This window comes from Grammomys surdaster, unplaced genomic scaffold (genome assembly GCF_004785775.1).
Source record: "Grammomys surdaster isolate TR1022 unplaced genomic scaffold, NIH_TR_1.0 149, whole genome shotgun sequence".
NCBI lineage: Eukaryota > Metazoa > Chordata > Mammalia > Rodentia > Muridae > Grammomys > Grammomys surdaster.
Window position 1 is genome coordinate 9,506,915 of NW_021604607.1, and position 14,713 is coordinate 9,521,627.

Consider the following 14,713-nt stretch of genomic DNA (forward strand, 5'->3'; position numbering starts at 1 on the left):
ATTAAAAATAGAAATGACAGATAACATTAGTTTGTATCAGGGTGACTGGTTGTACTTAAGGTAAATCCATACTTCCAAGGACATAGTCGCCTGTCAAAGCTATATTTGCTGTACGTGCTGACAAAACCCACCAATCTGAATGTTCACCACTCAGGTGAGTGTAAACCTAGCAGACTTTCCTTTGTAAAGCTAAAACACTGACAGTCAGTCTGAGTCTCTTCTCTCACCTTTTACTCTTTAGTTCTGTAGGTACTGTTATTTTTCTCACCCAGATCATCCTGATTTTCTGGCCTTTATTAAGGGCTGGCCACTCAAATAGCACACACATGAGTATTATTTACAGTGACTGACAGGAGGCAGGATGACAATTTGGAGACTTTGTTGCTATATGGAGAGGACAGCTGATACTTGTTTTTAATTCTGATTTTTCAGTGCTTGGTTCATTGAAGAAACATTGCTGTGATACTCCTCAGCTCCCTTAGATATGAGGAAATGGATTCATTACCTGACAAAGATCACAAAGCTAATTTCTGGCCTCCCTCAGACAGGAACCTCATGGATTCACGTGGCACAGTGCTCTCTTTGTTCTGAGTGGCTCATTTAGGCTTTCTTTAAGTTGATTTAACCCCTTTCCATTACCCAAGCCAGTTTTCTCAAGGAATGAAAGACCAATGAAAGATAACTTTCTACTGGAGTTTTAAAGTACCTGATCCTTCCTGTAGAGCATTTCTTGTGAAGCAGTATGTTCTCCTCAGCTTCTTCAAGAGGAAATTGTTCACCTGGTGGCATGTCTGACTGTCCTCCTGCTCTGTAATCACACAATGAAAGGTTCTTTTATAGTGTCCTGTACTGGTGGCAGAGATAAAGCCGCTTTGAGGGCTGTAAGCTGAGACTCTTCAAGAATGAGCAGTGCACACAAGCTTAGCTCACTGTTTCCTGACTCACGGGGATGTGTCTGGGTTTCTAGCTAGATGCTTTGCTGATAGACTTTTGCTTGATATTTTGTTGGCCCTCTTTCCAGTGTGATGGCTGATACTGATCTTTAAATGCCTACTGATTTTTAAAGCAGCTTCTGTGTTGAATATCAATTCCTTTATAGAGTTCACCTAATATTTTTTAAAACAGGCTTTTGGGTAAGTTTTCAAACTTGCTTACCTCACACTCTCTAGTAATTGTTCCCACAGAAACCATGTGAGTAAACTTTCCCAACTAGAAGATAACTTCTGCTTTAGATTCTATTGATGCTTGAGTGATCAGTGGTCCTGATTGGCTGGTGCATTTACTCTGTTGTGTCATTATTTAAAATGTTTTTTGTGATGGATTGATTACAAATGGAATTTTCACTCATTAGTATTCATAAGTCACAAGTGAATTTCCAGTTTTATTTTTTTATATTTAGATTTTAGAAATTATATTGAACTATCATGAGTAGAAGTTTTAACTTTTAAGCTTTAGATGAGACCACATCATTTAGTCTCCTGTGTATTGACTGCCTTACTACATGGCTGTTGTGGGAACATCAAGGAGACTCATATGTGGTTTCTGATCTCAAAGAGCTGAGTTATACCCTAATGAAACAAAGCAGTGATTTCACTTGGAAAACTCAGGCCTGAAGGGTAACTGTTACAATGGTATATGTTGAAAATTGCCAGAATGAGAAAAATAAACTTTCTGGTAAGACAGTGGCTACACACCAGAAAATGTTTATAATGATATAGAGGAACAATGTTTAGATTTTGAAGAAAGTCTCATTGTTAGCAAGAAATCATTATAATGGAGAAGCATTGGTTTTAAACATAGTTATTTTATTAGGGTTTAAAGTTCTGTGGAGTATCCCATGTAAACAAAATGGAATTAGAGTCTTCCAGTTGCAGATAGTATAAGAAATGGCTCTGTTTTAAACTCAGAATTTAAATTAAGGGTTACTATTTTATAGTATAGTGTCAAACTAAACGTAGATATTTATAGACTGCTAATTTATCTGATGGTAAGCTAGACGCCTGGAGACATGGCAAGTCGTTGTTCCCCTTTGGACTTATGACCTATAAATCTGTAAAACATTGCTAATCTGCTTTAGAGTTTTATAAAAAGTCAGAAGTAGGATATGTTAAATTTAAAGGGCAGTGTCATGTCTAATTTTAAGATTAGAAATCAGTATCTTTTTTTTTTTTTTCCACTTTAGCCTTGGTTTCCTTCAAAGTACCTGAGACCTGTGTGTGCTAGCTTGTGCCTGTAAATCCTAGTACTTGGAGGCTGAGGCAGGAGGATTGTTGGAGACTCAAGGCCAGCCTTGGCTATGTAGTGAGTTTCAAGCCAGCCTGAACTGTAGAATGAGATCCTGGCTCAATCAAATATTATAATAAAATAGCCTGGGAGAATTTATTTCTTACGTTAAAAGTTTACTTAGAGAAAAAAAACCACCATCTGAAAAAGAAAACTTTCTGACCTTCAGAAACTCAGTTTCTAATGAAATAATTTTAGATGACCTTTTCATTTTAAAAATTAAATTGAGGTGTTTTGGGCTCTGTGCTTTCTGCTGAGGTTGATCCCTGGGACTCATGTAGTGGAAGGAGAGAATGGACCCCACAGTCTGACCTTCATAGGCACCCCACACACATATACACACAAATGAAGAAATTTGATACTTTTTTTTTTTTTTAATTCTATTTCTGATCATTTCTTACCATTGTTACCTGCTTTCTGATGCTATATGTCACCTCTGTTCTTTGTAGTCTGGTTATCTACTGAGAGGGTGTCAGCAGGGTACTTCTGTCTAACTGCTTGCTCACAGGGCCCATTATTCTGCTCAGTTTACCACCTTTAGGAACTGGGTTCACCCCTCTTGTCATGCCCAGCTTTCACTGTTGTCTAGTATAAAGTCTCTAAGTCATTCATCTGGGTCTGCCAACCTTAGCCTATGTAGGTTAGATCTGGACCCAGCAAAGTGTCTGATCGATAGCAGCTACTTAGTTAATGTTTATTTGTTTATTGTAGCCTCATATACTAATTGCTCCCTTGTCTTTTGTTCTACCTAAGCATGTAGACCCTGTGTGAGATGTGAGCATGAACTCTATTCTAATCTTAGTGCAGCTATCATTACTACCCAGCATATTAATTTTCTCTACTGAAAGCCTACAGAAGTCACGTCTTCTTTTCAGCTTCTTCATCTTCTCCAGCAGTAAGTGGCAAAGCATTGGACAAGATGTCAAAAAATACTTGACAATAATTTTATATAGTCAGCAAGGGCAAAAGTTCACATTTGTTTGGGGGTTAAATATGAAGAAAAATTGTCTACATATCACTCTTGTCCTTTGAGTATTGCTGTGATTCCTATGGTCAGGATTACCTAGGGTTGAGGGTCTATTGTAGAAGACCAACCACCAGGCAAACTTGTGAATGCTTTAGCTTTATTAATGCTGTTTTATTTATATCTTTTGAAGGGAGTTAGCATAAAGAAGCAATGGAAAAGTGATGTCTGCTTAAGGATAAGATAGTGGGCTTCTGCAAGTCCTCAGAGAAACCCTTTGTGAACACCATTTGTTTTTATTGAAGTATGTTAACAATATCTGTGTCCCATTTTAGGGAAAAGGCTATTTTTTTTGTCTTTATTTCCTCTGTTCTGAAATGCCTTCTTAATAACCTCTTACTTTTATAATGATAGAAATGATGCTTTGACAAAAAAAAATAAGCTTTAGCTGAAGGACATAGCTTATTATTCTGAAATAGTTTTTAAAAATTTATCAAGTACTGCTTTGTTGGTCTCTGATTCTCTCTCTGCGTGTATCACTCTTTATAACAGATATACACTGAGCACACTCTTCATAACAGACACCCTCTCTTTAGAACAGACAGCTCATATTGAACTAAATTAGGTTATAGATAATTGATCTGTCCTGAACTGAGTATTTAACTCATTTAAACACAATCACCTATGAGGCTAGTGCCATTAGTACCCTTAGCATCCAGAAGAAGAAAATGAGACTGCTTACTCTGATATGTCTTGATGTATGCAGAACACTAACCCAGTCACTGCTGAGGAGAACAAGTTTCTGGGTAAGTAGATCTGAGACACTGTGGGGACAGCTTTCCTGTTCACCATACTGTGAGCTGTGGATGTACAGTGAACAGATAGTTGATTACAGCTCCCATCCAGAGTTGCTATAGTCTGGATTTTCTAAAGTCAACAGCCACCAAATCTGTCACCAAGCAACATAAAGCCCAGTTGGGCTAACTAGCTCTGTAGCTCTTTTTGTTCAGAACAGCAGACACAACTAATTCTCAGTTGTTTTCTTTAAAATTAATCAGTGTGCTTTGTGTTTATCTTACCTAGAGAAAGAGCGTGTTAAGAATTGATAGTGTGGCATTCTGGCTAGTCCATGGTCTGACTTAAAGGTGCCTCATAGACTTTCAGGATGTCTTTTACTAAGCCACACTTGTAGTCGTAGTGTATCTCCAGGATGTAAGATGAGTGGATGTGGCTTCTCAGTTTATGATGGGACGCTCTTTGCACAGATAGTGCTAGCAGTTGCTCAGCAGTGGGACTGCACTTTCTATCATTGAACCATATACTGTAAATGGTTGAAATGGTAAATTTCTTATGTATATTTTACCACAATAATTATAAAATATTTGAAGAATATGCATAATTATCTCAGAATCATGTATTTAAGTTTGCTACGTTTTGTGATTTTTATGTTGGCATTGAATGACATGAACTAAAAGACCATACTATGAAATTTGCAAGTCTAGCATAGGAAGGAAGTTCTAGTGTAGCAATTAAAGATGGGTAACTGCATGGTTTCCTGTCCTGCTTACTTGTTATGTGACCTTAGATTAAGTTACTTAGCTTCTGTGCCCAAGTTTTCCCATTGTAGACTACATATAACAATAGTATTTATTAATACTATTATGATAATATATATCAATATTATAACATATTAAATATATAAATACATTGTATTGATCATATAATATTAAATGAGATGATATTTTTTAAAAGGCTTAAGGCAAGTGTGGTAGCACAAATTTGTAATCCCCACTGGAGGTATGAAAAACAAGAGTTTAGGGTTATTCCTGATTGCATAGTTCAAGGCCAGCCAGAGCTACCGGAGACCCTGTCTCAAAAAAAAAAAACTAGAAAGATGGTTAAAACATGATTTGTTACATAGTAAATCAATGTTAAATGGATATCAAAGCATCAGTTCTGAATTACATTGTTGATATATATTTATGAATCTATAAATTATGCATTAATTGAATGTTTTTCTTTTTTTTAAAGGTTAAAGAAATAGGAGATTACTTTAAACAACACCTTTTGCAGTCCAGACACAGAGGAGCATTTGAACTGGCTTATACTGGTTTTGTGAAACTCACTGAAATATTAAACAGGTAAAACAAATATCCTTTTGGGTAGATTTTTTTAAAGAGCAAACTACAGACCATGTACATGGAGTAGGTGTTGTTTGTGTCCTTAATGTTGGAGAGAAGGAAGCCTGCTTGGCCACAACACTGGCAAGGGTGGCTTTCTTAGGTTCCATGTGTAATGGCCTGCAAATGGTGGACTCAAGTGTCTCCCTACACTGCTGTCACACTGAAGGCTGATTGGAAGAGGTTTAAAGACTTTGCCAAAAGTAGCTTTGAGGTGACTGATTCTTTTTATCAGATGAAATGGATGTTTTGTCTGTTTGAAATAACTTGGTGTTTGGAATCAAATAAATCTGGACTTCTTTGGGCTTATGTGTGTTTCATAGAATAACATAAAGATTTTTTTATAGTTTTCTTTTATAGAAAAATCTTAAAATAACTATAAATAGACATAATTCATTTTACCTGGGAAAAATATTTAGATGAATCTCATGTATTTAACCAAATGTGTATTTTTAACTTTATGAGTACTGATAATTTCATTCACTCATCTAGCAGATTTCTTCTAAATGGCTTGTAAGGAAACCTTAAGTTACTTAATAACTAAGTATTTGTGGCAAACATTCTTTAAAGAAAAGGTAGTATTTTCCAGGAAAACATTTCTTTTCCTAGAAACGTTGAAGTAAAGTGGCCAGTCTTGTGGCTTCAGCAAACGTTTCATTTTGTATTGCTAGGAGACTTACATCTTGATTATTTATGACCTGTCCCTTACCCCCCCGCCCCCCGTAAAACATTTCTAAAGTGTCTCGTCAGTTTTATAGAATTTCTTTAGCTGATACTTTAAAAATATTTCTAACATTAAACTGGTGATATTTAAGTATTTTATTTTTAATTGTGCATGTGTCTATCTGTATCTGTCTGTCTGTGAGTAGGAATGTGGACAGGAGTGCAGGTGCCTGTGGAGACTAGAAAAGCCAGTGAATCCTCTTAATCTGGAGTTACAGGTGATTGTGAATCACCTGATATAGGTACTAGAAACTAAATTCTGGTTCCTGGAAGTAGTAAAGGCTCTTAGATGCTAAGCCATCTTTCTAGCTCCATAAATTGCTGACCTTGAAAATATTTTTATCTTTTCTGGGCTGGAGAGATGGTTCAGCAATTAAGAATACTAGCTACTCTTCCAGAGGTTCTGAGTTCAATTCCCAGCAACCAAATGGTAGCTCACAACCATCAGTATTACCTTCTCTTGGCATGCAGACATACATGTAGAGAGAGCATTTATGTACGTAACAAAATCTTTTTAAAAATACTTTATCTTTTCAATTCTTTGTTACCATTATAGACATGCTGTGAGTATTCTTTTCTCACAGTGCAATATACTTCATTCCTTCAAATCAGTTAAGGAATGTTAGCTATGTGCTTTTGCATCATGCTTGAGTTGAAGAATATAATACCTCATCATGAGACACAATTTCTGTTATTAAAGAGCCTTGGAGGTATCAGGGCTGTCAGGCTACGACATTTGACACCATGTAGATGGATAGGATTGATTGAGCTATTCTTTCTAGCTAGACGGTGTGTATATCCTCCTTAATGGTTCTGTGCTAGTTTGCATAGGGATAATGTCTATTAGACTCATGTGTTTGAATACTTGGCATATGGGGAGTGGCACTCTTGGTAGATGTAGCCTGTTGGAAGAAGTATGTCACTATGGGGACAGCCTTTGAGGACTCTATATGCTCAAGCTATACCCAGTGTGGCTCACAGTCACCTTCTCCTACCTGAGGATAGAGATGTAGAACTTTCAGTTATTTCTTCAGCATCATGTCTACCTACATGCTGCCATTTTTCCTGCCATGATGAGAATGGACTAAACCCCTGAAACTGTAAGCCAGCCCCAGTTGAATATTTTTCTTTATAAGAGTTGCTGAGGTCATGATGTTTCTTCACAGCAATAAAACCCAGACTAAGACAGGTTCCATGTATGTCCTCTCTGAAGCTGCATCCTCACTGGAAAAAGGATGACCTTCCCTAAAGAGGAGAACCTTCCCCAAAGTGGAGGACTGTTCTTTCTTCAGGAATATAATGATATGTGTCCTTTGTTATTACCTCCAAACAAGAGCTTACAATTTACAAGGGTAAAATTTAGAATGTTACCAGGAAGGTATAATAGGCCTCTACTGGTCCCAAGAGTTACTAGGTATGAGCACTCAGTATTGCAGTGAATGTGTGTTAGCTTAATACAAGCTGAGAAAGTGAGATCTGTGTGTGTGAACAGAGTAAAACTGCCAGATAGTGTGTGAAATTGATAATTATCACAGGGATGCAGAGAGAGTAAACAGCAAGGATGTGTGGAGGAAGTGAACTTGCAAGCATGCATGAGTAAGGTCTAAGGACAGAAGAAAGATGTGACTATTAGAACATGAGGACACTAGATTAAGATGATGTATTCTGTAGTGCTGCTGTTGCTGAACTAGATGGGTCCAGACTAAATTATTCTGTTCTGTGCAGCTACATTTGTATAGTAGGAATGGGAGAAGCATTGTGTTGTTTTTTGTTTGGTTTTGATCTTTTTAGGAACATTTCAAAGGGAACTGTTTTATACAGAACATCTCTATCATGTATAGCCCTTTTGTGGGGGGTCTGGAGGTGTTGGTTGGTTTTTAATTTTAAAAGAAAAAATCTGTTTCCCTTGGGCTTTTTTAGTGGGGAGGGATTAATAAGCACTTAAGTGATGCAAACTTGCTTAGGCATATAGCATTTAAGAAAGCATTTGCAAGAAAGAAATCTGGGCGTTGGTGAGAACCCATAGAAATCAAGGCCAACTACTAGGTACCCTTTGCACTACAGCTGTGTTAAGGAAAAAAACACTTAAAAAGATTAATTGCCAAGTAACTGAAGAGTTAAATATGAACTATATCCTTTAAATTGATTTTTAATAGGGTTATTCAAAATGTCTTCAAATGTAAACTGATTTTACTATTAAACAATTATCTAGGATAAGCAAGACTGGGAAATATATTATTCTTTTTTTCTGGAAAATTTTTTGAAAATAATATTTATATATATAACACAAACAAATGTGGAGTTAATTTCCTGTAATCTGATCTTCTCGTAGAGTAAGTTCTGTTTGGGACTTGATGAAATAGTCAGACTTTCTTTAAAAACACCATAACTGCCTAGTATGATTGTGTGTACCTGTAACTTCAGTATTTTGGGGACTGAGGCAGGAAGGATCCGTATAGCAAGACCCTTTTCCAAACCAAAACAACAACAAAACAAACTGAAGCTATGATTATTTTTCTGTACATAGTTAGCTACCCAAATGTTTGAATGGAGTGGTTAAGTATATTTAAATTAGTAATAAATTCAAATTTCTGGTGAAATTCATACATGAAACTCTCCTTTGTATTTGTAGATGTTTATTTTGATTTAAAGATTCCCAAACTAGAGTGGAATCTTTGATTTACCCAAGAATGGGGGGAATTGATGGCTGGAATTTTAAGTGTAGGAGGGACTTTTGTGAGTACTTAATGATATCTTGTTCTTCATATGAGAATTTCTCTGCCTACTGAAGTATGGTTATTCTACAAATAGTCTCTATAGTAATTGTAGCCATATTCACAGTATTGACCTTTGAATGTATTGTTGATAGCTAGCAAGTTTAGTTATAAAGTACTAGTGATGATTTGTGATGTCAATAATTATGTCAGAAATAATTTAAATATTTAATCTTCTACCACTTAATGATAGCTCCTATGATGCAGATTAAAGTGAAAGCTTTTTTGAGCAAGTGGAATATAATAATAAAAGCTAATAAAAACTTCTACCTTTCTGCAGAACAAAAGAATGCATCTTCACACAATTGCACAAAAAGAAATGTTAGGTGTAATATATTGGGGAAAGAAATTTATTCAGCTTTGATTAACATTGTATTGTCTAAACTTTTACTTATGTTTTATTTGAAAAATATTCCTGAACAAGATGCTTATTGCTTATTAAATGTCCTATTAGTTTTATTTGAAATGTGAATGATTAAATTGTGAATAGGTTATGAGGGGCTGGAGAGACTGACAGTATATTCACACACATAAATAAATCTTTTTTAAAAAGCCGTAAGAACTGGGAGAGTGGTGGGCATATTGACCAGGGTCTCCTTAGCCATAAGACTCACAGTGTAGATAGACAGTGCTGGCCTAGGACTCACAGAGATGCTTATGCCTCTGCTTCACAAGTGCTGGGAGTATAGGTATATACTACTCTGCTGATTCTTTTCCTCTATTTCTCTAGTGGATTTAAAAGATTTTGGGAAAACTGGAATGTCTTAGTGTTTATTTCCTAAGTCATTGTGTGTTACTGACTTGCTAGTGACCTTTGAATTTTTGTTCTTTACATCTATTTTACCTGAGCGTTTTGCCTTCATGTAAATTCTCCAGGCACATGCAGTACCCACAGAGGCCAGAAAAGGGCATCAGATCTGCTAGAGCAGGAGGTACAGTTGTGAGCCTCCCTGTGGGTGCTAGAAACCACACCTGCACTCTCAGCAAGAGTAAGAGGTGACTGTAACCTCTGTGAGCCATGTGTCCAGCCCTGTAAGGTCAGATCATACCCCCTTTTCTGGAAAATGTAACACTGGTTTTCAAAGTCTTCATAATATATTGTCATTTAGATAGAAGAACCTTATTCTCGGTAAGTAATCTGTAGCCTGAATTTTAAAGAGTAAAGTCTTAAGGATTTTCTCCTTGCTCTCGGGAAATGATGTTAAACACTGAGAGAACTGGCTCTTTGGGCACTTTTGCTCACCACCTTCATGGAGCATCCTTACTCTTACTGTGGCTTCCTTACTCATCCGTTCACTGTTGCCTGTGCTGCAGCTAAGGCCAGAGTAGTCTCCTGAAGCTTTCTCTGCAGTGACCTTCAGCACACCTCAATGCTGCCGAGGGAGGGTGAGGTCGCCTCTGTTAATAATGCCACTTTTTACCAGCTTCCGTGTGTGCAAGTCCGTCTTCAGATTTAAAGTTTCTGCATACTTCAGAGTTATACCCCCTTAAAACATTTGCTGTAATGCATATAGTCTTCTGTCCACTTCTGTCATTGTTTAGTTTATTTGAAAGAAAAAACATGAACCTTTAAATAATAAACATAATACATGAAAAAGAATGAAGAAAGAATTTCACTTATGAAATAATTGTAGATAACCAAAGGGTTTCAGGAAATTAAGTACCTCAATTAACAACAACTAACAAGTAATATAATAAAATTCAAACTCAACAAGGAAATGGCCATGGTGGATATAGGTGGATGGAAGAAGCAGCTAGAAAGCTGCTTTGTACTCAGGGAATCTGATTTATTGGTACAAAATAGTCTAATGACCAATTAGTGGAGTATATGACATATGTAATTTGATCTTGTGTTGTGGGTTTTTTGCTTATCTTCAGGTACTTGTCTACTAGGAGTGAGATAAGTCTGGAGAGAAGCTGGACTAATCTGCTTATCGAACAACAATTTGCTTCAGTGTTCTGCTCACGATAACACAGTGCTTTTCTACTACTTTTCTAATTTAAAAATGTTGAAAATTATCATTATTTTCAGTGCCGACTATTGAATCTCAGGCATTGGCATTGTAGGCAAGTGCTGTACCATTGAGGTTAGCCCTAGCTCTCTGTTACATTGAGTATGGGCTCAGGCCAGACCACTTGGAGAAGAGAGCAAAACAGAAACCTTCCTTCTGGCCCCTTTTTGATTTAATGAAGAAAATCACCGTGGCTTGATTTTTGCCACCTTGGTTTGAAGTGTAGACAAAAATATAAAGGTAGGGATTTAAGTGAGTTCCACCACTAGCTTGCTCACAACAGTACAACATCTAACTTATGTGAGATGTTTACCCCTTTTTAGTAAGTGGAAGGAAGAATTTAGCTCCTTTCATCTCCGTGCATTTCACTCACTATATATAATGCTGGCTTCTGATTTTTTTTGAAAGTCTAGGGGTTTTTAGTTATGAAAGAGTTTAGGAAATTGGATCCATTTCTAAAAGTTATTTTGATTTTTGTGAGTGATGTGTATGTGTGGGTATGCACACACCATCACGTGTATGTGAAGATCAGAGGATAACTTGTGGGAGCCGGTTAACTCCTTCTCTGTTGTGTGGGTCCTAGGGTCTTATGTGTTAAATACCTTTACCTGCGCAGCCATCTCCACAGGCCTGGAATTGGGGACATTTTTGTAAGGATCCTTTAGAACTGGTAAACTGATTTTATAGGTGTATGTGTAAATTAATAATATTTAGCTACTAAATTCATTTTTGATGAGACTTGAACCCTTCTTAGTAAGGAAATTAAAATTGTATTCTTGAGATTAAAGACATATAGCGTGTTTTGTATGAGTTTGACAAGGTTGTTAAAGCAATAGATTCTGTAGACAAACATGGTGCCTACTCTTTAATTGGGAGGCATTTGCTGACAGAAGCAGGACATTGGAATTCCCCTAGTCTGTGGTTGGTGACTGCATAGGGTTGGCAGAAACCATCTCTTCATTCAGGATACTTGCTCTTTTCCTTACTGACCCCTGGATTGTGTGATGAGAAACCAAAACAAACAACTAGAATTTGCAGCATTGTTCTTGGGACTCTTCCCTGGCTTCATTGTTACCTGGCAGTTCCTTCCTTATCACAACAGTAACCCTGGTGTTTTGAAATCACATCCTCATAAAGCAATCTTTCCTTGCTGGGGAATAGACAGAAGATCCATTGAAGAGCCAGAATTTGAGGGTGTTTTCATTTTCCAGCCACTGAGACTTCATGTTGAGAAGTCTTAAGGTTGTAGCCTCTCCTTCTACACCTGCCTTTGTAGTTTTATGCCCAGAAGACACAGCTAATGTACAGTAGCTGCCACTAACCCTGCTTGTTTGGTTTGTTTGAATTCAATCATTCAACAAAGATTCTAGAACATCTTCTGTGTGCTGAACAAGCTCTTTGGACCAACTGAAAATATGATGTCCTAAGCTAGAGTGACTGGAAACCTGGAGAGCGTTTGTAGTCTGGGGTCTCTTATGTGAGGTTATGGTAGGTGTTGGGGGCAGTTCTCATCAGGATCTTTAGGAACTTTGTGTATTTAGGGTGATATCTCCTCTATTTGTAGCATCATTAGTGAAGTAAAAGAATATCTCTTTGAGACAGGGTCTTTATAGCCTTTATAGCCTTTATAGTTCTTTATGGTAGAACTGTGTAGACTAGGCTTGGCTTTGAACTCAGAGATCCTCATACCTCTGCCTCCTGAGTGCTGAGATGAAAAGAGCTTGCTTACTACACCATGTGTCTTGATTTTTCAAAGCATCTTTGTAATGATTTCCTTTTTTTAAACAATTTGTTCATAGCCACACACCTAGCTGATAAAACTGGGACTGAAATCCAAATGGGGGAGGTCGAGTATTTTCTCTAGGCTGAAGCCGAGACGTGTATTGATCCTTACTGTATGTAGGGAATTGTGACAGGAGGCTGTTGGTAGAGGGTAAAGTAATAGTGCAGTGTGAGCTTTGCTTTATTTGCTTGTGTGCTCATGTGCGTTCCTCAGGAGCTGTCGCCTTGTGCTTTGAGAAAAGTTTCCTATTGCCCTAGAGCTCACCAGGTAGGCAGTCCCAAGGATCTCCCTTCTCTACCTTCCCAATGCTGAGAATTTGAGAGCTCTTGGCTCTTTTACATGGTTCTGGGGGCTGAACTCAGGTCCTCAGGTTCCTTAGCAGTTTACCAGCCGACAAGTCCTCACCCCACTAGAGGAACTTTCAACCTAGCAGCTTAGTGTTTGGGATGCGGTAAGTAAAGTAGAGGATTTACTGGACAGAAATTAAAGACCAAGACCAAGATCAGCTTGTTGGGCTGTCTGTCCCACGTGACGGGAAGACTACTTAGGAGCAATTAACAACAGGAGCAACAGTAGAAGCCAGAGAAGCCCTTGGTGAGACAGCCCAGTGCTTTAGTACTTGAGGTGGTGGTGGGAAGTCACCAAGAGAGATAGCAGAGAGTTGCAATACAGGTCCAGACATGGGGAGAAGTGTTGGAGTTGGAGATACAGGACCTGAACTACTCCGATTTTTGTTACTGGAAGTTAAGCATTCTGGGAATACACCCAGTGCTATGTAAATATGAAGAGTTAGCTACTCTAGGTGGAGGCATATATTTGAAAACTAACCAAACAGGAAATGATTGCAGTCCTTGCCTGGGGAAAAATCTCTTAAAAGAACCTTTAAAAAAAAAAAAAAAACGGAAAAATGTTACATGTTTTACCTGTTGCTAAAATTCAGAAACATGGATCAAAGTTTCTACCCCATCAAACAATACTCCAGAAGAATATACTAGTCTTCATTTTAAACTTGACTTGGTTTTGTTCTTGAGCCCTGGAAGAAGTTTATCCTTGGGGGCAGGATTTAGGCCAGTAGAATTGCTGTTGGTAGGCTGCCTGTGAGTGCTGAGTCACATGCTCAGCTCTCGCAGTGCCCATCATCCAGGAGAAGCCCGTGCGCGCTCCTGCTTCTCGAGTCACCGGATCCTCTTTACCGTCTTTCTTTGCCAGCCTACTTTATTAGAACGATATGCCCAGCAGAGTTGATCACTTAGCCAGCAAATACTTGTTGTGCTCCCAGTTGGATACCAGGCCTTGGTGTAGGTACTTTGAGACTTAAAAATGGATGGGAGAGATTATGTCCTTGGTTCCTTGGAGCTTTTATTTTAAAGGACACTTAAGAAGTCAGCACACTGTCAGCTAGCCCTGTGTGCGCACACTAAGACTTGTGAGATTAAAAGACAGCTCTTGGGAGTCAGTTCTCTCCTTCCATCTAGTGATCTGAGGGTCAGACATGTACACCCAGCAACTTCACCCTCTGGGATCCCCTACCTCCCTTGTTTTGTTGTTTTGAGAGAGGACCTCATATAGGTCAGGCTTGAGCTCACTGTTTAGCTAAGGATACTTGGGATCTTTTTTCTCCACTTTGGAGTGCTGGGATTGCAGGTGTGTACCTCTAAGCCCCATTTAGTAATATATGTTTTGGTGTGATAAAGTTTGATGGTTTGATGGTAGAGAAAGGCCCCCTTTTTCATTTAGGTTCAAGTAGTATATGAAAGAACCCAAATAAGTGGAAGCAGAAGAATTCTGAAGATGAATGGTCATAAGCACTTGAGTACCCAAGAGAAAAATGGATAAAATGAAATTTAATGAGATTGTCCAAATCCATAAGGCTTTGTAAGGCCAGATAATGGATTAAATGCATATGGAGGTGCATGGTTTTTGGTTTCCTGTGAGACATATTCAGAGTAAATTTGATATACAGGCAACCAGGAGAAGGTACCTGACACTGGCCT

The 14,713-nt window shown here is 37.9% G+C and overlaps 1 protein-coding gene across 1 annotated transcript in view; it reads left to right on the forward strand.

Annotated features, from left to right (window-relative positions):
• Positions 1-14,713, forward strand: part of Thada (THADA armadillo repeat containing) — a 288,692-nt gene that overhangs the window by 39,549 nt on the left and 234,430 nt on the right. The window contains exon 22 of the mRNA XM_028765113.1: positions 5,279-5,388. Coding sequence (XP_028620946.1) covers positions 5,279-5,388 — 110 coding nt within the window. The remainder of the gene's footprint in view (positions 1-5,278; positions 5,389-14,713) is intronic.